Source organism: Erpetoichthys calabaricus, chromosome 5 (genome assembly GCF_900747795.2).
Source record: "Erpetoichthys calabaricus chromosome 5, fErpCal1.3, whole genome shotgun sequence".
Taxonomy (NCBI): Eukaryota; Metazoa; Chordata; class Cladistia; order Polypteriformes; family Polypteridae; genus Erpetoichthys; species Erpetoichthys calabaricus.
The window spans coordinates 68,109,488-68,133,852 of NC_041398.2; the positions used below are offsets into that span (position 1 = coordinate 68,109,488).

At 37.6% G+C, this 24,365-nt stretch overlaps 2 protein-coding genes across 5 annotated transcripts in view; one reads left to right on the top strand and one right to left on the bottom strand.

The window, feature by feature from the left end:
• Positions 1-725, bottom strand: part of letm1 (leucine zipper-EF-hand containing transmembrane protein 1) — a 133,203-nt gene extending 132,478 nt beyond the window's left edge. For both annotated transcript variants that reach the window (XM_051928395.1, XM_051928394.1), the window contains exon 1: positions 479-725. In XM_051928395.1, coding sequence (XP_051784355.1) covers positions 479-572 — 94 coding nt within the window. In that variant the 5' untranslated portion in view covers positions 573-725. The remainder of the gene's footprint in view (positions 1-478) is intronic.
• Positions 726-8,343: 7,618 nt separating this feature from the next.
• Positions 8,344-24,365, top strand: part of nsd2 (nuclear receptor binding SET domain protein 2) — a 144,457-nt gene continuing 128,435 nt past the window's right edge. For 2 of the 3 annotated variants that reach the window (XR_003716225.2, XM_028801626.2), the window contains exon 1: positions 8,344-8,625. The gene's annotated coding sequence lies outside the window, so the exon portion shown is untranslated. Of the gene's footprint in view, positions 8,717-24,365 lie in introns of all 3 variants that reach the window. The other variant, XM_028801627.2, reaches the window with a different exon arrangement.

Consider the following 24,365-nt stretch of genomic DNA (forward strand, 5'->3'; position numbering starts at 1 on the left):
CACTAAACAGTGCAATGTAAAACAACATACAGTACATTTGACAAAATCGCAAAATCATAGCTTGTAGATCATTAATCTACTAAATCAGGTTTGTCAGTAACAGCATCTTGGGTCACCAGAAAGCAACCAAATCTGGTAGGCTGGTGGGTTCATCACTAGACACTACCAGTTATCATTTAACCTAACCTACACCTTTTTAGAATGAGAAATTCAAATTACGACTCGGTGAATATAACACGCGGCATGACCGCTAGACACTGACAGCGTTCAAACTTGCAGGGTAATACCTAGTGTTACATGTCCATCCCACGCTAAATTAATCCAAACCGGTTTTACTAAAACAATATACTTTAAAATTGTTTGAGTGACAACAGGAAGATCATTATAATGAAACACATGACAATTGGGTTAATTGTCATGTCAAGAGATCGGCGCGCAATCAACCAGTAGTTTCGAATAAACAGAGCAAAAAGCCTACCTTTATCGAAATCCCTGAACAGCGATCTGCTCGTTTTCAGCACTGGAAAAGATGACCTCCTGACAAGGATCAAAGCCATTTTACTCTCACGCATACGGCACTAAACGACATGTGATGAACAAAAAGCGTTTATTAATTTAGCGAAATACTACGAAGAGTCTTCTCCCCATGCCCTTGTTAGACTGATGAGACAGCAACTCCGTTCCCTTCTTCCTTCCTCTGCTGACTGTGCTTCAGCCAAGCTCAGTGATGCTAGAAACGGGAATTGCTTCCGGAGCATACGTATGTTGATGTAGCTATCAAATTAAGAGTATTTTGAAAAATAAAACTAACACTGCATTTTATATATACTCATAATTATTGTTTTATCAATGTAATGGTTACTATATTTTAATGCGTATTTATGTCACTCTTTTTCGTAAATTACTTAGAACTACAAATGTTTTATATAGGTATTTAGTGCAGAATGAACGCTTTTATTTTGAAGTCACGTGTGTACGGACTGACACAAATTACAGTTGGTCCAGGAGGTGTTAACTGTAACATGCCCTTCAAATCTATTGGTCAGTGCAATAGCGTGGTTGAGAAGTAAATGATCCATTGGATCAAACGCACGTCGATCAAAACATTCACTTTCTAAAGCGGGAGATACGGGGCCTGCACTTACAATACCGTCTACCCACATGTAAATTAAGTCAGCTTCAAAATGGTGGGTGTTGGGTCTAGGTTTTTGCTCTTCTTCGAAAGTAAACAGCACCGTTCCCGCCTGGAGTAAAGATATTGGAAAAGGAATGATCATAAAATGTAGGCGATAGGAGGCATTAAATCGTGACGAGGACTAAAGGAGCATTAAAAGAAGATAGATCGTGTGTTAGGATGGATGTAGAAGACGGATAAAATGGAATCCCGTAATGATTTTAAAGCAGGGTATGGAAGAGAAAGGTGGAGGGATTCAAATTGTTAATTTAGTTCGTGGCCAAACAGAGTGTTGGCGTCATAGATTTAAAAAAAGAAAAGATCTGTAGTACTAGGGTGTTGTACAATATTATCCATTATGAATGGCTAATCTTGCCTATTATCATCTTTTTATTTGGCCAATAAAAGGTGTTGTTTTGCTTGACTTCTCCCTCCACGGAAATGTTATTTTTTGTGGTAAAATACTAACAGCCAATATTTCATTATGTGAAATTCCCTGTAATTAGCATGGCTAATTAAAAAAAACAATATAATATACAATATATGTAATATGTGTTTTTGTTTGTTTGTATTTATTTATTTGTATATAGTTGGACATCAAATATACAAAAATATTTACAAATGTCCTGTCACTGTGTATTTACCTGTGAAGTTACCTTGATTTATTAATTACATTGAATTTTTTATTGCACAAGTTTCTAGATCTATTTATATGTGTAATCTACATTGTGTGTAAGGCCTCATTGCAGTATCCAGATAAAATTTGTTTTATGTTACACATTGGTCCTGGTTTTCATCATATTTGTATTACTCTACTGCCCATGTACAGAAGATATGACAATAAAGTCCACTTTAACTTCATTCCAAAAATAACAATCAGCATGTCCTAAAACCTAGGGTTACCAGACGTCATTTTTCCCACGAACATGTCCTCTTTTAGATGCCTAATCGGTCCAACCAGGATTTACAAAATTCATAAGATCGCCTGTGATTATATGTATTGCTCATTACACTGATTGAGTATTGTTTAAAAAAAAAAGTTTTTTGCCATGCCAGAGATGTTTTCAACTTAGACACATTATAACTTGATGCAAGCATTACTAGAAAATGATGAAAGGTTTGTTCAGGGAAAAGGATGCATGACAGTTTGACTCAGTTCATAGGTGGATGGGGTCATGTTACCACTGAACATCATAACTAGAGTACAAAAGATACACCAATGAAAGCATCAATTTAAAGGTCAGTCAGTAGCAATCCACTAAACAAAACATGAAATTGATTTTATGAAAGAGCACGTTAGCCGGCTGATTTGTAAGACACAGTAAAACAGTGGAAGCTGTAACTGCAGTTAATAGTAACTTAGAGGTCCATGAAATGTACAACTGTTCGTCTGACTATGTCCTTTTTTATCATCATGAGAAATGCTAATGCTTTAATATCTTTAATTGTGACTCAAAATGTTTCTTTTAGTAGTAATGCATTTAACTGTCTTATTTAACCAGATGCTAAGACTTTTGTTTTGTTTAAAGAAAAAACAAAAAAAGTAACATAAAAACAGGGATTTTTTTTTTGCCATTATGGTAAAGAAATAGTGATATTACAACTGTTTAAAAAGAAAAGTTAAAATTGATCGGTTTTTTTTTGTTTTTTTTTTAGTTAGGAAACATAATAGAGATTCATTACCTTTTAGGCATGTGTTCAATATCAATTACCATTCATACCCTGCCCCCGACAGCCCTCTTTTTACAAAATAAAATATAGTCAACCTACTAAAACTTGTAAATTCATTCTGAAAACAAAGGTGGAAATTTGACACCAAGTCAATACTGCCTCTACGGTATGTGTAAACTATTGGTATATGTAGAGAGGGCTATTACAGAATAGTAAAACTATTATGTAGTCTGCAAGAAATTGTTATAATCTTAGAAGACTAAAAGAATTTGAATACAACAATGAAGGTGACTACACATGCTAAATTATTTTATAGAAGTGTGATAGTATGGTTAGTCTCTACAAGAAATATAGTCAAAATACTAAAACTTGTAAATTCATTCTGAAAACAAAGGTGAAATTTTGACACCATGACAGTACTGTCCCTATGTATAAACCATGGGTATATGTAGAAAGGGCTAATACAGAATAGTAACACTATCCTGTTGTAGTCTGCAAGAAATTGTTATAATCCTAGACAACAGACTAAAAGAATTTGAATACAACAGTGAAGGTCACTGCACACGCTGAAGTATTTTGTAAGAAACTTGATAGTTGTGGTTAGTCTCTAAAAGAAATAGAATCCATTTCCTGAATGCACTTAATCCATCAGTGAGATGAAGCAAACCCAGAATAGCAGTTAATTCGAGGGCATGTTCTCAAGTAATTTAAATTGGCCAGGTAACATAATGACTTGGGGATGAAAACTGACAATTCTCCACATGTTTATTCTTTTCCCCATGTGTCACAATAATAAGGAAATTCCTACTACTACTGCTGTACTGTAACATTAAACTTGCTTTGGCAAGCTTTTGTTTTGGAAAATACTGTATGTGTTAGAAAGGTTTTAAAGTAGGAGGCATATCTAAAACCAGTTACAGTATTATAAATGTGAATGATTTGGTCATATAGATACAGTGTGCAAAGGGAAAAAATGGACAATTGTGATGGTGAACAAAAATATTGAAAACAGGAAGTTTTTATCTCTCTGACTTTATGGGGAATTTTCAGGCATTCAAGTGGTGTAGTATATTAAAATAACTGCAAATATCATACCCTGAAGCAATGTATGAATCAAATAGGTACAAGAATAAAAACTTGGCAGGCAGGGGAGAACTGTAAATAAAAGTACAAGAGTAGGGTGTGGATGGAGGGACATCCAATCAGTGTTTTACAAGAACCAAAGTAAAGAAAACATAATGAAATTGGTGTAGAAAAGGTGTCAAGTATGAGATGCTTATTTTAAATAAGGAAAATACTGTGGGAAAGAATATCTTGGGCATAATGTAAACAAGAAAATTCAGTAAAAACACTGTTACAGAGGCTGCAATGAAATTTCTTAGAATTGTGGATGGAACTATAGGCATTGTGTGCAATAATATTAAAATGTGGTTGTGGAATGGAGATATTTATTTATTTATTTATTTATTTCCTAATTCTGTTTATGAACATAATCTCATTGTAACTTTGAAAATGAGCTTCAATGTAATTAACAGCTCCTGACTTTTGGAGCAGTAGGGACAAGTAGCAATATACTGTGCATACATACAGTATGTACATTTTCTGGGCATGCTTAGTCCATGTTGTGGCAACTGTAGACTATCAAGGCAAAACTGGGTGCTTTTGAAGAATTATCCCTGGAAGAGATGCCAGTTCTGTGCAAGATTCACTTATCACACAGATACTTTTAGATTTACCAGGCAGTTCTACAGTGCACATGCTTAAGATATCAAGGGAAACTGAACTAGCCAAAGAAAGCTCATGTAGACCACAGAGAATATCAAACTCCAAATTGACCAAAACCAAAACAGGGAGCAAATGAGGACCCTTAAGGAATCACAATTATAATTATACTGTATCTGTTCTCTGTGGCTAAATGATCTGGGCTTCTAACTCGAAGGATGCCAGTTTGAATACTAGCAGTGACAGAAGGAATGCTATTCTGTTGGGCCCTTGAGCAAAGCCCTTAACCTGCAATTGGTCAAGGAGTGCTGTACAAATAGTTGACTCTGTGCTCTGACCCTAAAACTAAGTTGGGATATACAAGAAATTCTAAATGGCAAATAAAGTAAATTATTAATACTGCTTCACACACTGGGCGGAACATACTGTTCTAAAGGACACTTTACAAGAATAAATTGAATTGTAATCCGTACTGTCTTACCATCATTTTTATTAGATGTTCTTATACTTTCAAGGTTAAAGACCAGTGTAGCTTTAGATAACATCGATTGTCATCTCATCACAAGATGGAGACCAATGAACAGAACTCATTAAGCTGTCTTTCTATTGGTTAGCACACATCCATCCACATTTTCTGAGTTAAACTCCAGTACCACGATGAATGGAGGAAAAACATTTTGGGCAGATAACTGGCTTAACTTTGTAAACCCAGAAAATGTCTTTTAAACTGGTGATGATGATTATTGCAGATACAGGTTTAAGCACAAAATACCACTGAACATTTTTTTATTATAAGAATTTTCATGCATACATTTAAATTGAATTTTGTTTGAACTTGCCTACTTTTGATTTCAAGGCTACACTGCTTTCCTTTCATACATGATGAGACATAAAGTTAAAAAAAAAATACAATAAACATTAAAACTAAATTTGTTAGTTTCAGTTAGATTAGTTTATACTTTGTCTGCAGAAGAAAAGAACTTTTATACTTGTACAGTATATCATTTACCAAAAAGTACAATGAAAATAATGCATATCTTAAAGATGACAGTTGCTTTTCTAAACAATAGGTAATTATGAGCTTAGCTTCAACAAGTAAAACTAGGAAGTAACACATTTAACATTTAAAAGCACTGCTTTTAACTGCTCACTTTGAATGAGGCATTGTCATGCTGGAAGACAGCACTCCAGGAAATAAATGTTGCATTTCTGAATGAAATGGATGATTCAGAATCATTAAAAAGGTTGAGTATTCATTACATCTTCTGAATGAATGAGTGTTTCCAAACCATCCCAATAAAATTAACTCCCCCAATACCTACCAGAATTATTCACTGCATAGAGACATCCCCTCAGATCTATAGCTGCCTTCTGGTGTAGACTACATCTTCAGTTATCTCAGTTATAAACATGTTAGCATATCATAGTTCTCCGGTCTTTGGTTGCAATGATCTGTATTTGTTAATTCACTGCATTATGAGCATTAATTTCCAGGAGCTGCCTAATTAGTTTTGGAGCCACAGCCACATGGCAGAACCTTAATCTGAGTTTGTGTCTCCAACTATTTAACCAGTACTTGTCTATGTGTATGTCATATATAATACTGTAACTTATTCTGGGTTTATCCTTCATCCCTGTTGAGAATTGTCAAATTGCTGAGATTGAAACCTGGACCTGTGCGAACAGTTGACTAAATCATAGTTATTGCATCAGCTAAAATAACTAATGTCTGTAACCCAGAAAATGACACTGTTGCTATTTACTGGTAATGCCCAAAGGCCATGTTCACATATTGTTACAAGACTACATCCATTTGTTTACTGAATCCATTGTTAGTGTTGCATGTGACACAAAATGCAATGCATATATTTATATACAATATATAAACAGAATCAGTGAAATTGAAGATAAAGAAATGGATAGGAAGTAAATGTAATCAGAATAGTCATTAGATTAATAAATTATATCTTAGAAGTTGTGAGATTACAGAATGACAAAAATCTGAACAGATTTTAATTAGTATTAACACTGTTATTAGTGTGATATTAGTGTGATGCAAAGTGTAACAGTGGCTCACAAAGCAACTGAAGATCTTGGGCACCATCTCTGTTAAACAATACATGGTTCTTCTGAGCCCTCCTTGAACCCAGAATGAACACCAAGGAATGCCAAAGTGATTTGAAAGACAAATTGTAATTGTATTTAAAAAAGTAATAACACAAGGAAAACAATAAACACAAGAAGGATAAAGCAGCAATATAAAATAGGGGGAAAAAACCCAGGCTACACCAATTAGCTAATACAGGATTTGCACCTCTGTCTGTTTAATGGACTGCACCCACTGCCTATAAATGCCAGTATGCCCTTCTCTGTTACATCTACAATACCATACTCCTTTTCATTATCTTTGTTGTCTTTCTTGTCTTTTGTCCTTCTTGCCTCCTGATTTCAAGTTCAATAATGTCTTGCAGAAACTAATCCCCTGGTTAGGAATCACTCCCAAGAGTATCCTAGTGACTACTTGAGGAATATCCTCTAGAGCACCTTTGTTTCAAGGGGCATTCAGTCCCATTGTAGCCTGTCCACACTAAGCTGGCGCTTTATGTAAACTAACAAGAGACCTCTTTGCCGTCACCTATCTGAATCGGTGACCTCCTACTTCACTAATCGCTGTCCTTCCATTTTATATCATCCTGGAAGTATCATTGTTGCCAGCCATTGATGACAGCCCTGTACACTGAGAAAACTATACCAGTTATTTCTATTAGTTGTAGCCTTTGTCAGGACATGCTACAGCCCGAAACCCAGCCTGTACTGCCTTAAAATTACCTGTAGCCGCGGGTTCTCCTTACAAACATGATTGTGTTATATAAATTTACTATATACTAGTGACAGTGTTTGTCTGAATACAATGTTGCTTTCTGCTTTGTACCTAAATAGGGTCCGTGTAAAGACATTGAACCGACTACGTATGTTTGATAATAGATGGATGACATCCATTCTTCTAAAGCCAAAAATAAAACTTTGTTTCAATAGAACCAAACGGAAAACTCAAAACTGGAGCGTACGACATTCGTTTTTACGACCGAACAACACTAAGCATGGTTACCTACTAAAACGGCAATGTGTAATTCAATTCTCTGCGCACTTCAATATCAAGATGGTCGATTGGAAAAAATCTACGGACTTATATAGTTCACTGAAAGTTACGGAACAAAGCTGGCAAGAAGGAAGTCTCGAAAATCGCGCTTGAGAAGGGAAACCTTAGGTAATATCGCGATTCGCTAGTGGATAACTAAATCTGAAAAACTCACCCCTCTACCAACATGTATAACTAAAGGAACTCGTAGCGTTTTGGATTGGGTATAATTATTAGACTGTATGTTTGGTAATTCAAATATTGATTTGATGAGGCAATAAGTCTTCGTTTGATATCATGCATCAGTTATTTTAAACAGTGAATAACAATGATTATTATTTCTTATTCTAAAATCTTAAAGTAATGCTACCTCCCTAAATTAAACGATTGATTACAAAAACTCCACGGTTACTGGTGTAATGATCCGCCTGTACACTCATCGATCTACACGGAAAGAGAACAACCTTTATATCTTACGGTTTCCTTAATTTGCAACATGCAGCAAATATCAGCAGCAATATTTAAAACTGTCAAAGTCATCTTCCTCTTAAGTTTTTTTTACATCGTACAGAGAATGCGAGCGCGTGCACGTACAGCGCAGGCAATGCTCCCAGAGCGTCACTAGACGTGACCGCCCCTCGCTGGCTACCGTGCTCGCGCACGCTTTCCCCTTCTTGCTCTTTTTTAAGACGGCAGTTTGGGATGGCTACGCTCGTGGCGAGTTTATACATTTGTTCGAAACGGATTTAAAGCCAGACGTGGAGAGAATAAATACCACATAAAAAGGCGTCTCGCTTCAAAATCATTTTCACAGGCGCCTGGGATTTTTATGCCGAAAGCATTAAGACGAAAGAAAAAGGGACGGCTTGATTTGAAAAGACCGGTTGGTGTGGAGCCTGCTTCAGCCAGCCAATCGGGAGTAAGTATTTTCGCGCTGATTGGGATTAGAGTTCCTGCAAAGCCTGCGTTCGAGTTGCAGTAACTCGCCCTTCGGATGATGCCTCAAACAGGTTAATTTTGTCATATTTTGTACACTTTTATGCTTGCTGCTTTACTCCTGAACTGTATTTAGTTTATTATGATTAAGAGATAAAGCTTTATCGAACTGTTCAATTAATTATTAAGATGGGAGCTTTTTTTGGTGCAGCTCACCAGAGTCATTGTATGATTATTAATGGAATAATTATTTCTTTGTTAATATGGATTTTTAATTGTATAAAGCACAGCAAAAGCTTTTGGGTATGGAAATTGTGAATTTTCAGATCGTTTTCTTTTGGCCGTACGCAGCAGAAAGCGAAAAAAAATTAATGCTATTAGGCGTTCCCATGCAAGACAGCTTTAGTAGCCTTTTCGGCAAAAATGGTTTTAGTTAATTATTTTTGAAGGGTTCTGAGTTTTCCCCTACTCCAGAGAAATTTTTAATAACGTGTCAGTGTGAAATTAAGAAATTAAAATATTGGGTCATCAGCAGCGTACATATGTTTTGCCACCCGCTTTATTATGTAAAATAGTGCACAAAATAGACGGTGTTATCCTCTTTTTATCATTTCAATATATTCAAATGATTTTGTGTTGAGTATCTCAAAAGTTTCACAGACTCTATGGGCGATGTTCTCGAAAGACGTGAAATGATTCAATTTTTTTAAGTTCATTTAAATCCCAGTATTCATATTTTCATGTTAAATGCGCACATAGGCCAACCTAACGGAGTGAAAGAAAGAAAGCTTGAATGACCCCTTGGTGTGTCCAATTGTCCAGAAAGCGTTCGAGCTATAACTAGCGGGAGTATCAAATATTTTGCAAGGCGCATTCCTACATGGAGCGAAAAAGTCAAACTTTATGTCGCTTTCCTTCAAACAGAAGTGTGCATGATAATATAGTAGCGTATTTTAAGAATTTGTGTACAGCAACAACGTTGAATGGATGGATCGTGTCACTTCATGGCCAACCGGCTCGCCGAATGACTGATTCTGATTAAGTGGCGTCCCCGTGCATTTAGTCGACATACAACATACATGCTTATGTTCTTTATATTGTGAGAAAACGTTTGGTTTTCCGATTTACATATAGTATCTTTTTGGAAAATGTCTTAATATGAGCTAGTTGCGGAGGGATGGTGAAATGGACGGGTTGGGGGGTGCGGACACGCTTAGGGGAGAGCTGCAATTCTGAAGCACGGAAGCCATGTTTAAAGCGTACGTGATGGTCTGTCGCGAGTACGAGCACGGAACCCCGTCCGGAGCGCGCAACGCTCGCCCACTGAACAAAACGCCGCGCATCTCATTCATTCCCTTGTCTCATTCTGTAAACCGGGCCCAGGTCTGTCTTTGTATTAAGCTGTTCTAGTATAACGTTCTTCGACACTGTAAAAAGTCCTTTTATCTCCCAGTACCTTGAGTGAGCTGAATAGATATTAAGTAAATTCCTGAACCTAACCAGAATCCAATTTTCTGGCCATAAAACGGAGTTCATTCTAGTACAGTACTTTCAAAATTTTATTCTACAGTTATATCACAATGAAGCATGCGTCCCTTTTTATTCTCGATCATTTTCCTGGTTGCATTAGGGAAAAACAACGAATTACATATGCAAAAGAGACTATAGCATCAGGTAGGGAAAGTCTTAGAAATCTTTATTTGTATTACACAAACATTGTGGAACCTTGTACAAATTTCAACAGATTCTCCAATTGACATCTATTTTCGTTTTTGTTTCACAAAAGGCTCCACAAAGTGCTAAAAATATTTACAAGCATAAATCGGTTAAAGTAATGAAGCAATTCGGAATAAGTTCACATTTGATTTGATAAAACACTGAGATTTAGTTGAATAATAACAATGCCAGAAAGAAAGCATGAAAAGAGGATGTCTTTAGCCTTATTTGAATTTTCACATACCTGACAGGTTTCACATACCTATGCTCTGTTATGAGTTCTCAAGAGTTTGTGTGTTACATCCCTGGACAGGCAGACAGCCTATTGTAGGATGAACAGATGAACACACACACACACACACATATATGTATGTATATATAAATAAATAAAATATGGCCAGTTTAGCTTTGCCAATCCACCCAACTTTCATGTTTTTGTGGTCTTAGAGGAAACCCCCATGAACCAGTGAGAACATTCAAGCTCCATGTAGGGAGGACCTGGGATGTGAACCCTGGCTTCTTTGTTGCGGGGCAGCACCACTGCCATGGCTGTGCACCACCATGCCTCCCATTTCTTCCATATGACATCTTAAAATTGGCTCTTAGTTGTGTTATGAAGTGGACTAGCATCATCTACATGTTAATATTGTACTTTGCTCAAGTTGTTGCAAGGTTCGTCTCCTGCTGCATTTCAATATTGATTTGAAAGTAATCCATCTTTATTGAATATGATGTTCTTTGTGGAATCCCCATCATGGAGTCCTTTGTGTAAAAAAAAAAAAAAAAAAAAAGGATAAAAAGACAAAGTACTTGATAAATTTATAAGTAAATAAACTTGGAGTCCTCGAAAGTAAACGTGCTGCTGTTACATGATACTGATAATAGCAGAATTACGATCATTACAATTTTTGTTTTGGAATTACTTGTGTAGAAGGCGCAAATGCAGTGGAGAATAGGTGGCATTTTAAATGTGATTTGAATGCAGTCACTGGTGGAATTTTATGAACGGAAATGATGCAGGAACTCTAGGAGCCAGAAATTTGAATGTGTTAGCACCAAGCTGTTGAAGAGTGACAATGACAATGTATAGGGATCTTGGTGGTAGGAAGTATAGTAAGCAACAGTGACTTGTAATTTGAGGTTTTGTAATGGACTGCTTTGTAAATCAGTAGCAGAGGTTAAAAGGTAGTGCTGTATCATACAGGAAGCCATTATAGTCGAGCCATTTAAATGGTGATGTGTTCAGTACTATATTCCATGCCAGAACTTCAAGATTAGTATTTTGAGTCTTCCAACTTGACACTTTTGGTAGGTTAACCACAGGAAAAACCATCATATATAAAAATGTTTAGTAGCTGTTTCTTTCTCCCATGTAATTCAGAGTGCCATCAAGTATAACTCCAAGGCTGGTGATAGTGGCAAACTGAAAAAGGGAGAAGTTGTGGGAAGGGCTGGAGGTTCTGTAGGAAGTTCAGTTATAAATTGTCAAAGAGGGCCATGACATTACTGTGGTAGTCTGTGAGCATGGCTACCCAGGAGTAATTTCAATAAATAAATGGATATTGTCTGGAAATGAGCTCTCAACTTTTTTTGGATAGATCAATTTAAAGAAGCCTCTCAGACAGGCTTATGTTGGTGGTTGTATATGACATAAACCAAAATTAATCTTTCTAAATTTGTTTTCAAATTTATTTGCAAGGGTTAAGCAGTATTGACCATTCCTAGTAGCGTGGGTATACAGTTAGGTCCATAAATATTTGGACAGAGACAACTTTTTTTTCTAGTTTTGGTTCTGTACATTACCACAATGAATTTTAAATGAAACAACTCAGATGCAGTTGAAGTGCAGACTTTCAGCTTTAATTCAGTGGGGTGAACAAAATGATTGCATAAAAATGTGAGGCAACTAAAGCATTTTTTTTAACACAATCCCTTCATTTCAGGGGCTCGAAAGTAATTTGACAATTGACTCAAAGACTATTTCATGGGCAGGTGTGGGCAAGTCCGTCATTATGTCATTATCAATTAAGCAGATAAAAGGCCTTGAGTTGATTTGAGGTGTGGTGCTTGCATGTGGAAGATTTTGCTGTGAACAGACAACATGCGGTCAAAGGAGCTCTCCATGCAGGTGAAAGAAGCCATCCTTAAGCTGCGAAAACAGAAAAAACCCATCCGGGAAATTTCTACAATATTACAAGTGGCAAAATCTACAGTTTGGTACATCCCGAGAAAGAAAGCAAGCACTGGTGAACTCAGCAATGCAAAAAGACCTGGATGTCCACGGAAGACAACAGTGGTGGATAATCGCAGAATCATTTCCATGGTGAAGAGAAACCCCTTCACAACAGCCAACCAAGTGAACAACACTCTGGGGGGTAGGCGTATTGATATCTAAGTCTACCATAAAGAGAAGACTGCATGAAAGTAAATACAGAGGGTGCACTGCAAGGTGCAAGCCACTCATAAGCCTCAAGAATAGAAAGGCTAGATTGGACTTTGCTAAAGAGCATCTAAAAAAGCCAGCACAGTTCTGGAAAAACATTCTTTGGACAGATGAAACCAAGATCAACCTCTACCAGAATGATGGCAAGAAAAAAATATGGAGAAGATGTGGAACAGCTCATTATCCAAAGCATACCACATCATCTGTAAAACACGGTGGAGGCAGTGCGATGGCTTGGGCATGCATGGCTGCCAGTGGCATTGGGTCACTAGTGTTTATTGATGATGTGACACAGGACAGAAGCAGCCGAATGAATTCTGAGGTGTTCGGAGACATACTGTCTGCTCATATCCAGCTAAATGCAGTCAAACTGATTGGGCGGCGTTTCATGATACAGATGGACAATGATCCAAAACATACAGCCAAAGCAACCCAGGAGTTTATTAAAGCAAAGAAGTGGAAAATTCTTGAATGGCCAAGTCAGTCACCTGATCTTAACCCAATTGAGCATGCATTTCACTTGTTGAAGACTAAACTTCGGACAGAAAGGCCTACAAACAGCCAGCAACTGAAAGCCGCTGCAGTAAAGGCCTGGCAGAGCATTAAGGAGGAGGAAACCCAGCATCTGGTGATGTCCATGAGTTCGACTTCAGGCGGTCATTGCCAGCAAAGGGTTTTCAACCAAGTATTAGAAATGAACATTTTATTTCCAGTTATTTGTCCAATTACTTTTGAGCCCCTGAAATGAAGGGATTGTGTTTAAGAAATGCTTTAGTTGCCTCACATTTTTATGCAATAGTTTTGTTCAGCTTTAATTCAATGGGGTGAAAGTCTGCACTTCAACTGCATCCGAGTTGTTTCATTTAAAATTCATTGCCATAATGTGCAGAACCAAAATTAGAAAAAAGTTCTCTGTCCAAATATTTATGGACCTAACTGTATATCACTTTGAAGACTGATTACAATTTCATGGATAGTATTGCACCTGTCATTGAACTGGCTGAAACTGAAAATTTTGCAGTGAATTAATTGTTAATAGTATATATAATAGTTTTTTTTTTTTATTTTTTTTTTTAAGCAATGCTATTTGCAAGCTGGCACATTTAGAAGAGCTCCCTTTTAACTAGATACGGTAGCAGTGTTTGTCTAGTGTCTGGTTATATTAGAAATACATTACTGTAAGAATGTGAAACCTTTGTACACATTTCTTCTTAGGAATGGTGCTGTACTGCCAGCCTTTCCACATTTTTGTGTGTATTTGTGAAGATAACTTGAACACTGCCTTTCGTTCTTTTATGTTCCAACTTGCACAGTCCTGTGAACACTGTCATATAAAACTGTATGCATATATTTGGACGTCTTTAATCAAAGTTTAATTATGCAATGCTGTGTTCAATCTAGAATGATTTTTTGAGACATTGTTGGCTCACTTGTATGTTTGGGCGATCATTTTTTTCTAAGAAAGTGGGAAAATATTTTGTTGGTTCTTTAATCCTGCATGAGTGGTAAAATATAGACTTGTTTTAAATTTATAAATAACATCAATCCTATTATATTTTAATGTAGAAAACCATTTTAAACTTGAGCATTGTTTTTTTTTATACATTTTAAATCAATACATCAGTCCTATTAAAATCTTATCCACATATAGTAACACAAAGTGCAAGTTAACTCTAGGCTGTAACATATAGCCTAAAATGTAGTCTAACAAAGTCATTTAACTATCATATGTCAAAGTTAACATTAGTTGAACAAATATGAAGAGTTCAAAATTTTTAAAAACTTTCAAAACTGATTTATAAAGGGATGGAAAAATCCTGTAAAAATCATGTACCTATTACAACCTGTTCATCTTTTTGCACATGTGAGTTGCACTCCATTTGGCAAGTGGTTGAATAACCCCTTAGGATAGAAAGTGGTTCAAGATCTGTGAATTAGACCCAGACTGCCAGTAGGTTTTGCTGGTTTACCATTTTATACTTTTGCTGTCCAGTCAATTTTATGTTGTGTAATAAAGTTAGAATTTTGTAAACACCTCTTGAAGGGTGGTCTGTCTACAACATGACCCCCTTCACCTTCTGTTTTTCATCTTTGAATTATGCTGAATGCTACCTGACTAACAGTCTGCTCTGTGTCACATGGTCTGTCAAACAACATTTTTCTGTGGTATTCCTGATATAGAAAAAAGTATAATAAGGAATCTGGGGAACAAAATTCCACATTACGTCAACTGGCACCATGGTCTATTCAGCATTCTAATATATAAATCAGGAATGCCAGATCTTATCCCAGCATCATCAAACACAAAGCAGAAGTTAATACTGTATGGTGCAGTTGTCATTTGCTGCGCATCTTGTGTATAAAGCCACACTTGCTCATGCAAAGCCAATTTAAAGTTTTGAATTGAAATTCTGTTCATTTTTAAAGGAATCTGAAAACTGTGCCACAATGTAGATTAGGTGAAAAATAATTTTTTTAAATGGTTTTTTTTTTTTGCTTTGCACCCTCCCCCACCATAACCAGCTGTCAATGGGGGACAAGCAAAAGCTTTAGATTTGTCCAAAATTTTAACCTCCAGTTTTCTATGGATCTTCCTGATAGGGAAAGCATCGATATCTTGATAGTGGGTGGGTGTGTGTGTGTGTGTGTGTCAGTTTCTTGAGTATGGTCTAGAGCTAAAATGACTGGACTGAAAAATACCAAACTGAAAACTTAAGCCTGTTATGAGATGATGGTGTGCATGATTAGTTTTTCAGCCAAATTGTACAACAGAAAGAGGCACTCTAGAGGAACCCTCAAATACTGTAATTCTACAATTAATTATGTATTCTTCTTGTCAATTGCTATTGTAATGACCTATTTTATGTTCAGAAAGATCATCATCAGAGCAGTAAATAATTACTGAAATGTTATAGAATAGTTTGGGTAACTTGGTTCCTAGGTCTTAAAGCCTACTGTCTCTCACATCTGATTTTTACAATTAAATATCCTCTGTGTTCAGTTGTATTTATAGATATCATCCGTGTTCTGACCTTGTAATTGTGAGATTTAGTTAAATGCCTCTAGCCCCAGCCAATTTGTTATTGTTAGATGTCTATAACTAGATTTGAGTGATTTAGGTTGTTTCAGAAATAATTATAGAAGTTTGATTTGCAAGGTTAGCTGTCATATTGTGTAGAATTTTATTTCGATCTGAAGTAAAGGATGTGTTCTTTTAAGATTAGAAGAAAATCGTTAAGGCCATTTACCTCTTGACACTGCTATGTGTTGTTTATCTGCTTAACTGTAGAACTTGATGTATTTTTTTCCTTGGGAAAGGGACTGGTAATACTCCAGATACAGTGAAATTGATGGTATACAATGCATGTCTAATGGGAGCAGGGTTTTATGATGCCTTCTGGATTGTGAAAATAAGTTGCCAGTTGTTGCATGCCATTTACTGTGTATTTGTCTCATCTTTCAATTTGTCCTTTCTAGTTTTGGTACGTTCTGGTAGAGTACTCTATTAGTGCTGACTATTGCAGCATTATAGCAAATGCAATACTTGGGTATTGTTGCTCCCAAGGTGTGGAAGGGGAATCACTGTTCACAAAAAAAAGCTGTCAATTTGCTTTTAATACTGACCATTTTATTACTTTTCAAAGTTCCATAAAACTAAGGTTTCCCAGATGTGTGAATAATCAGTTCTCATCAAATTTTTATGATCATGAACCTTGGAAATCCTTAGTTAGGTATTGAAAGAGGCTTCAAATAGAGGTGGGTAGTATGGTCGAAATTTAATATCCCAATATACAGGTAATTAAAAATGATCACAGTATAATCTATTTACATATACTTTTCAGACAAAATCCATTTTTAGGTGCTTCTGTTGGCCAAATTTTAACTGTGGGTTGTTCTACTGAGATGTTTTTCTAAATGACCATTTTAGTCAATTAAGATGATGGTGATGATGCTAATATATATAGCACCTCTCCCATGCCCAAAGCGCTTCACAGAATTTCAGAATGAACAGCGGGGGAAAAAGTAGATACAAAGGTCAAATACACAACACTGGATATAAAAATATCAGCATAAAGCACTAAATTAAGGTAAATTTTAGACACACAAGGCTTTGAGTTGGATTATCATACAATAAACCACAATAAAATATAGAAATACAAATATTTTAAGACAACCCTGAAAAAAAAAACAATTTGTGATACAAATGCTAATCATCCTGAACACTTGGACAGACAGGGTAAACTGAGGGAAGGGTTAGAATATCGGTGTTGGCTAAATGCTTTCCTGAACAATTGTGTTTTTAAATTTATTTTTGTCAGCTGATCTAATTCATTTTATATCTTAAATCTTTATTGTGCAAAATAAAAAAGTAAGAACAAGAAATACATGTACCATTAAACAGATATTTAAAAATGAAAAGATTAGAAATAAAAAAAAAAAAAAAAAAAAACATTTTCAAAGAGCAGTTCTTCCCAGTTCATTTGGGTCCCCATTGAACAAAAACGTAAGCCTAACTGGACTTTAGTATTGCCTTTGAAAACATCTATATGAATATGAAGACAAATTATATGAGAACAAACCAAAGAAAATGTTCATCTCCATTAACTGAACATTGCCACAGCAGAAACTATCAAACCAAGCACTTCAGTCCAGCCTGCTTGTTACATTGGCTTTTTTAAAATCATTTTTCTACAGAAATCGATGTTGATGGATATTTTTTTTAAAAACACACATTCTAATAAAGAAACCATTATTTTTATGAAACAGTGTCTTCCATTATATTGCTTTCTAATTTTTGAAGATATACTGCATTTCAATATATACGGATTAAGTAATATACTTTTACACTTATTTTTGCATATTTATAACTTACCGTATTTTTCGCACCAGAAGACGCACTTTTCTTTCCCCAAAAGAAGGTTGGAAATATCTGTGCGTCTTATGGAGTGAATATTGCGTCACAGACCATGATGTGTATTACCTGACAAAAGTCGACATCCGGGGTAGAGGGCGACAAAACTCACTGATACGTTACAGGCATTCCCTCTGTGCTTGGAGGAATGTGAGACTCATTGACTCGGCATCTAATCCTTGCGTGTGCGTGAGTTGCGAAATGTAAACAAATGTACACAAAGGCAAGATGGCATCGACATCTCACGGGGGAGCGAAGCGAGTGCAGAAAACAAATGTCGGACTCTGATTTTCTGAATCTGATTTTGTTGAGAGCGATCAGGAGATCGAACAAGAGAGTGAGGAACTGGCATCAGCTGATCGGGACACCATTCGTGCAGCCTATGCACCTATGGCAAGGTTCGTGTGGGAGGAATACCTAGACATTGATCCATGGGAACCAAACTGGCTACCGGACTTCATAAGATAGTATGGCTTTCAGTTGGACTCAACAGATTACCAGCCGCTGACTACTTCAGGCTGTTCTTTCCTGAAGCTGCCTTTTAGCTACTGTCAGACGAGACAAACAGGTATGCAGAGCAATTTTTTGAATTAAGAGCTTTGCTTGCACCGCATTCTCGTTTTTCAAACTGGAAACCCACAGCAAAACATGAGATGAAGGGCTTTGTGGCATTACAAATATAGATGGGATTAGACTGGCGATATAACTTCAGGGAGCATTGGTCCAAACATGCATGATGATAGGTATGTGCTCCTGCAAAGTTATAGTGAGCAACTGCGCTTCATAAATTCTGACACTAGCGATGAGGAGTTCTTGGGGTTTCCATAAAACTAGAAGAGTGCTTGAACCTTAAAGTCTCTCCTTATTTGTTAATGACAGTGATGTTTCTTAATACTGCTGTTGAATTTACATGGTTGAAATATTATTCTGCTATATTTTATTAAACAAATTAGTACACCATTTGGTTCAGAATATTTTTTTTCTTGTTTTCCTCCTCTAAACCTAGGTGCGTCTAATGGTCAGGTGCGTCTTATGGAGCAAAAAATACGGTACTTCTATTCAAAAAAAAAAAAAAAAAAAAGTTCCCTTCGTGCCCTAAACATATGCTTGTTTTGCTTATTGGTTCATCCCTGTTGATTTTATTTAATGTGGGGGTGAGTAAATGGCCCTCTAAGGTCTGAAGATGTGATCAAATCTAAAACTTTTGGAGAAAGTGGGAGGGGTATCGGGGGTGAAGAAAGGAGAATCCTTATCAAAGTCCAAAGATGAGATTGTAAACATTCTTTGAGGCAGTGTGGGGGTTGTTGTTGTGTGCTGTGACAAGTGATGACTGTGTCAGAAGATTATGGAATGGCCATTTCCCACAATATTCGGTCTATTTTGTGACAAGTAACAAAGACTGCTTCCTGATGTGCACTGCTGCTGTAAAAATGATAAATAAAATTTTTGACAAATATTTATCCGTGTCTTGTTACTACCAGTTACCATGCACCTGTAGCTGATAAAACACTTTTGTTTTTAGTTAGAAGTGATAAGTGAACCTGACACCTTTGGAAGCAAGTGTAGATTTATGTTTATGACCAAACTTTGCATTTCTGCTTATGTACACTTAACATTCCTTATGATAAGAACAGACCACTCTGCTCAGCATAGCTTATTAATCTGTAGGTATTTACCTCTTTCAATAACCATGCGAGTGGCCTCAAAATGCTACAGCAGAAATTGCTTGTCGGTATATTCAATGTAGCAGTTGTTTTATTTGTGGAAAAGCAAAATAACATCATCAAATCCAGTTAACACTAGAATTACCAGAGCCTACGAAAAAACACGTAGATCCGGCCCACCTTAAATCGCTTCTTAAATCCGTTCACACCTCTCCGTCAGTGTCTTTTGTCCTCTAAATGTGCTGATAAAGACAAGCTGCCAGCAGCTGGCTATTCCATCCCCCCACCAACTTAGAATGTGCACGAACTTCTCCCAGCTCATGCCTTGATTGATTATCGGGAGTGACTGAACTGGAGTTTTAGAGTGGAAATAATAGATCGTTATTTGGTACACACGCATTTGATGTGTGTTCCGTTTCTACAGTAATCTGTGTAAACACATTGTTAAAAGAGAAACTTTTTCATATTTTAGTAATAAATGTTACAAAATGTAGGCATAAAGTATAGAATGTGTAAAGCCTGAGTTCCAAAGATCAAATAAACACTTTCACAAAAGGTTCAAGGGTGATACAACAGTTTCTGTGGCGTAGCACGCTAAAATTTGCTTTTCAGATCGCAGCAGCTTTGCTGTGCCTCGCAGACCTCAGTTCAATTCCCCGCTGGGGATAAAGTGTTACTTTTTTTTTTTTTTTCTTTTTAACCTCACGACACCACAAGTACAGACGCAAACTAAGTGTAATCAAGAGTCCCCGGTTCGATATCCACTCACTCCTATATTTGTTGCCGTTTTCAGTAGTAAGCTGCTCTTTTTGTTAATATTATACAGTACACACATGCACTTGGTTTGCGTCTGTACTTGTGCTGTTACTTAGAGAGTCAGATCTGGGGGAGGGGTGATGTTGGAGCGCGTGAGCTTATTCAGTGCAGCAGGAACAACGCACATGTTGATCTTTTTTTTCTTTTAGTACATGTGCCTTCCCTGTTTATTTATATATCTAGTGATTTCTCTGCATGTCTGTCTCTCTATTACGCAGTGCTCTGTCTGTCTGTGTGTTATGGATCTTAAAAATAAGTTATAAGGGCAGTTGTTCATGTTAATTGCAGTCTCAATTGTTAAAAAAAATATTTTAAAAGGAGCATCCCACATGAAAATATAACGATCTCATTAACTGACAGTGCATACCAATTTATAAATTTTATGTCCGTTTGAGGTTAAAAAGAAAAAAAAAAGTAACACTTTATCTCCAGCGGGGAATGGAACTGAGGTCTGTGAGGCACAGCAAAGCTGCTGTGATCTGAAAAGCAAATCTTAGCGCGCTTCACCACGGAAACTGTTGCATCATCCTTGAACCTTTTGTGAAAGTGTTTATTTGATCTTTGGAACTCAGGCTTTACACATTCTATAGTTTATGCCTACATTTTGTAACATCAAGACACTATATAAAAGCGGTCGGGATTGTCCTTCCGTCCCGTGAGTGCAAAGCGTAGCGGTATTCCGCTTATCACAGACTTACTATTTGCGGCTTGCGGTATGAAGCGACACGATGTGAGCAGAGTTCTGGTGCTCCCATCGTTCCCTTGCTTTTGTATGCGCTCTTGGAGATTAGGTAGGCTATTTTTAGATTTGTATACAAAGAAATTTTGTCCTGCCTTACTACTTCTAACTTGGTCACTTCATTAGCAGTCATTCATTGACTTTTGCGACACGACGAAAGGCAAAGCCCTCACTGACTCACTCATCACTAATTCTCCAACTTCCCGTGTTAGGTAGAAGGCTGAAATTTGGCAGACTCATTCCTTACAGTTTACTTACAAAAGTTAAGCAGGTATCATTTCGAAATTCTACGCGTAACGGTCATAACTGGATCCTACTTACGTGCATACTGTATATACGTCCATAGCCTGCAGCTCGCTCGCCGTGTGAGGCGGGGTTACATCCTGCGTCCGCTGGCCTCCCACAATGTTGGCTGCCTGCCTATATTGCGTCCCCCATCCCCACGCCTCCCACGTAGTTGGCTGCATGCCTATTTTACACTTGGCGTAAAGCCACGCACTTTTCCACGGTACCTCATACCCTGTCGTATGCAAGTTCTCCGTTAGGTTTTGCAGACTGGTGGCACCCAGCATCAAAGCAGTGCAACTGTTCCTGTGTGGTTACCCTTTCTTCGATCCACATCCACGACGGCGGCTCAAGTGCTCCTTGTAGAACTGTTTGTACTTGCAAGTTACCGTGAGGTAATTGTACTTATGATAGTTATAATATTGCACAACCTGAGCCACTTTATAAAGCGCGTATTTACATATGATGACGATATTTTTAAGATGAAATGCAGCAAAATATGTTGATTATATTAGAGAAAAGCCAAGCAAAATGACACCTTGTATTGGCTAACTAAAAAGATTACAATATGCAAGCTTTCGAGGCAACTCAGGCCCCTTCTACAGGTAAGATGTAATCATTGATTACTTTAATCAATTGATTATATTGTACAGGTAAAACTTTAACTACACGGTGCCGCATCGCTAGCGAGCTTGAGCTTCGTTCACGGATTGTTCCTGCCTCGCGCTGTTTTCATGCTATTGCTGGCGAGACACTGGAAGGATAGATGGATAGAATAATTAAACATTACGAAGATATTTCAATGTTCCTTAAAAGTTTTGAAGAATCGGCGTTCTAAGCTTACAGATGGCTTAACGTCTATTACAGAGCTGATTGTATGACGATTGGGTATTTGGAGAAAGAAAAGGAAGGACAGGAATTGGGGGTTAGTATGTTTGAAAGAGACAGTACTTCTGTAATAAAGCATTTCATTGAAGGTCGCGCATGGTGCAGCGAGCATCTTGCTGTAAGACATGAATAATCACTGCGCCACCGTGTTCCCATGTTTAATAACATGCTTTAACTCATATCATCATGAAAATATCACGTATACTTCTCAGTATTTTAATTACTCGGAGAGCTGTAATATTACGAACGTAATGGATTCTGTGTCCTGTCGGAGGAGGAGCACGTAGTGATTCAGGCACATAGAGCATATATACTGTAAGATCAAATACAAAACAAAGCATTTAACGTGCTACTTTAGTTACGATGGGATTTGAGAAACTAGTAAATTAAAAGGTTAAAAGTTTATGATGTTCTACTTTAATGAAAAAATAAACTACGTGATTAAAGTGGAAATTTCGAGATTAAAGTTGACATTTCGTGCTTTTTTCACACTGTGTGCCATTTTTTTTTTTTTTTTTCACTGTACCCTAATAAGCTTTCATATGACACTAAGACATTGGGCTACGAGTCGCCTTTTCACGCCGACTTTGATATGTGACAACTTTTTTATTTCGGGCACTGTGCGACTTTGTGAACTTGAGCTTTCGAGTTTCTCTGACACACTATGTCACTCGATCAACTTCCTTTTGTTGCTTATATAACTGTTTAAACCAACAAATAGTACGTTTTTCTTTGCCTCCATTTCGTATTCGCTGAAATTCTTCTATTTTTCCTCGTACTTTTGCCATTGCCTTTTCACAGAACGCTGGGTTTAAGGGCTATTTATATTGATTTGCATATTCAAAGAGGCGTAATTCTGGGAGGAGTTGGAGCGGGACAGCAGGTGCGTGCACGTGCGTTAATTTGCACGCTAAGCGGGATTCATGTAGCGGAAGTTGGCGAACGCACAGATTCCTGCATCTGGATTTTTCTGTGCATAAGCACATTTCGGCTTTTGTGCTTGCGTCATGTTATAGTGCGAATTCTATGCACGGCGTTATGCATGAGGCCCCAGTTCAGTCACTCCCAGATAATCAGTCAAGGCATGAGCTGGGAGAAGTTCGTGCACGTTCTAAGTCGGTGGTGGGATGGAATAGCCGGCTGCTGGCAGCTTGTCTTTATCAGCACGTTTAGAGGACAAAAGATGCTGGCGGAGAGGTGTGAACGGATTTAAGAAACGATTTAAAGTGGGCCGGATCTACGAGTTTTTTCGTAGGCTCTGGTAATTCTAGTGTTAAGGGGTGCAGGAGGTGAGAGCTTATCGTGAAAGCATTGGCTGCAAGGCAGGAGCCTGCCATGGGTATGGTTGCAGTCTATTGCATACAGTATCAGCGTGGCATTTACTCTTGATTGACTTCAATATCTTCTTCTTTCGGCTGCTCCCATTAGGGGTTGCCACAGTGGATCATCTTCTTCCATATCTTTCTGTCCTCTGCATCTTGTTCTGTTACACCCATCATGTGCATGTCCTCTTTCATCACATCCATAAACCAACACAATCTCGCCTCTCTGACTTTGTCTCCCATCTGTCCAACCTGAGCTGACCCTCTAATGTACTAATTTCTAATCCTATCCATCCTCGTCACACCCAGTGCAAATCTTGGCATCTTTAACTCTGCTACCTCCAGCTCTGTCTCCTGCTTTCTGGTCAGTGCCACCATCTCCAACCCATTTAACATAGCTGGTCTCACTACCGTCCTGTAGACCTTCCCTTTCATTCTTGCTGATACCCGTCTGTCACAAATTATTCCTGACACTCTTCTCCACCCATTCCACCTTGCCTGCACTCTTTTTCACCTCTTTCTCAATCCCCATTACTCTGTACTGTTGATCCCAAGTATTTAAACTCCTCCACCTTCGCCAACTCTACTCCCTGCATCCTCACCATTCCACTGACCTCCCTCTCATTTACACACATGTATTCTGTCTTGTTCCTACTGACCTTCATTCCTCTCCTCTCTAGAGCATATCTCCATCTCTCCAGGGTCTCCTCAACCTGCTCCCTGCTATCGCTACAGATCACAATGTCATCAGCAAACATCATAGTCCATGGGGACTCCTGTCTAATCTTGTCTGTCAACCTGTCCATCACCATTGCAAATAGGAAAGGGCTCAGAGACGATCCCTGATGTAATCCCACCTCCAACTTGAATGCATCCGTCACTCCTACCGCAGACCTCACCACTGTCACACTTCCCTAGTACATATCCTGTACAACTCT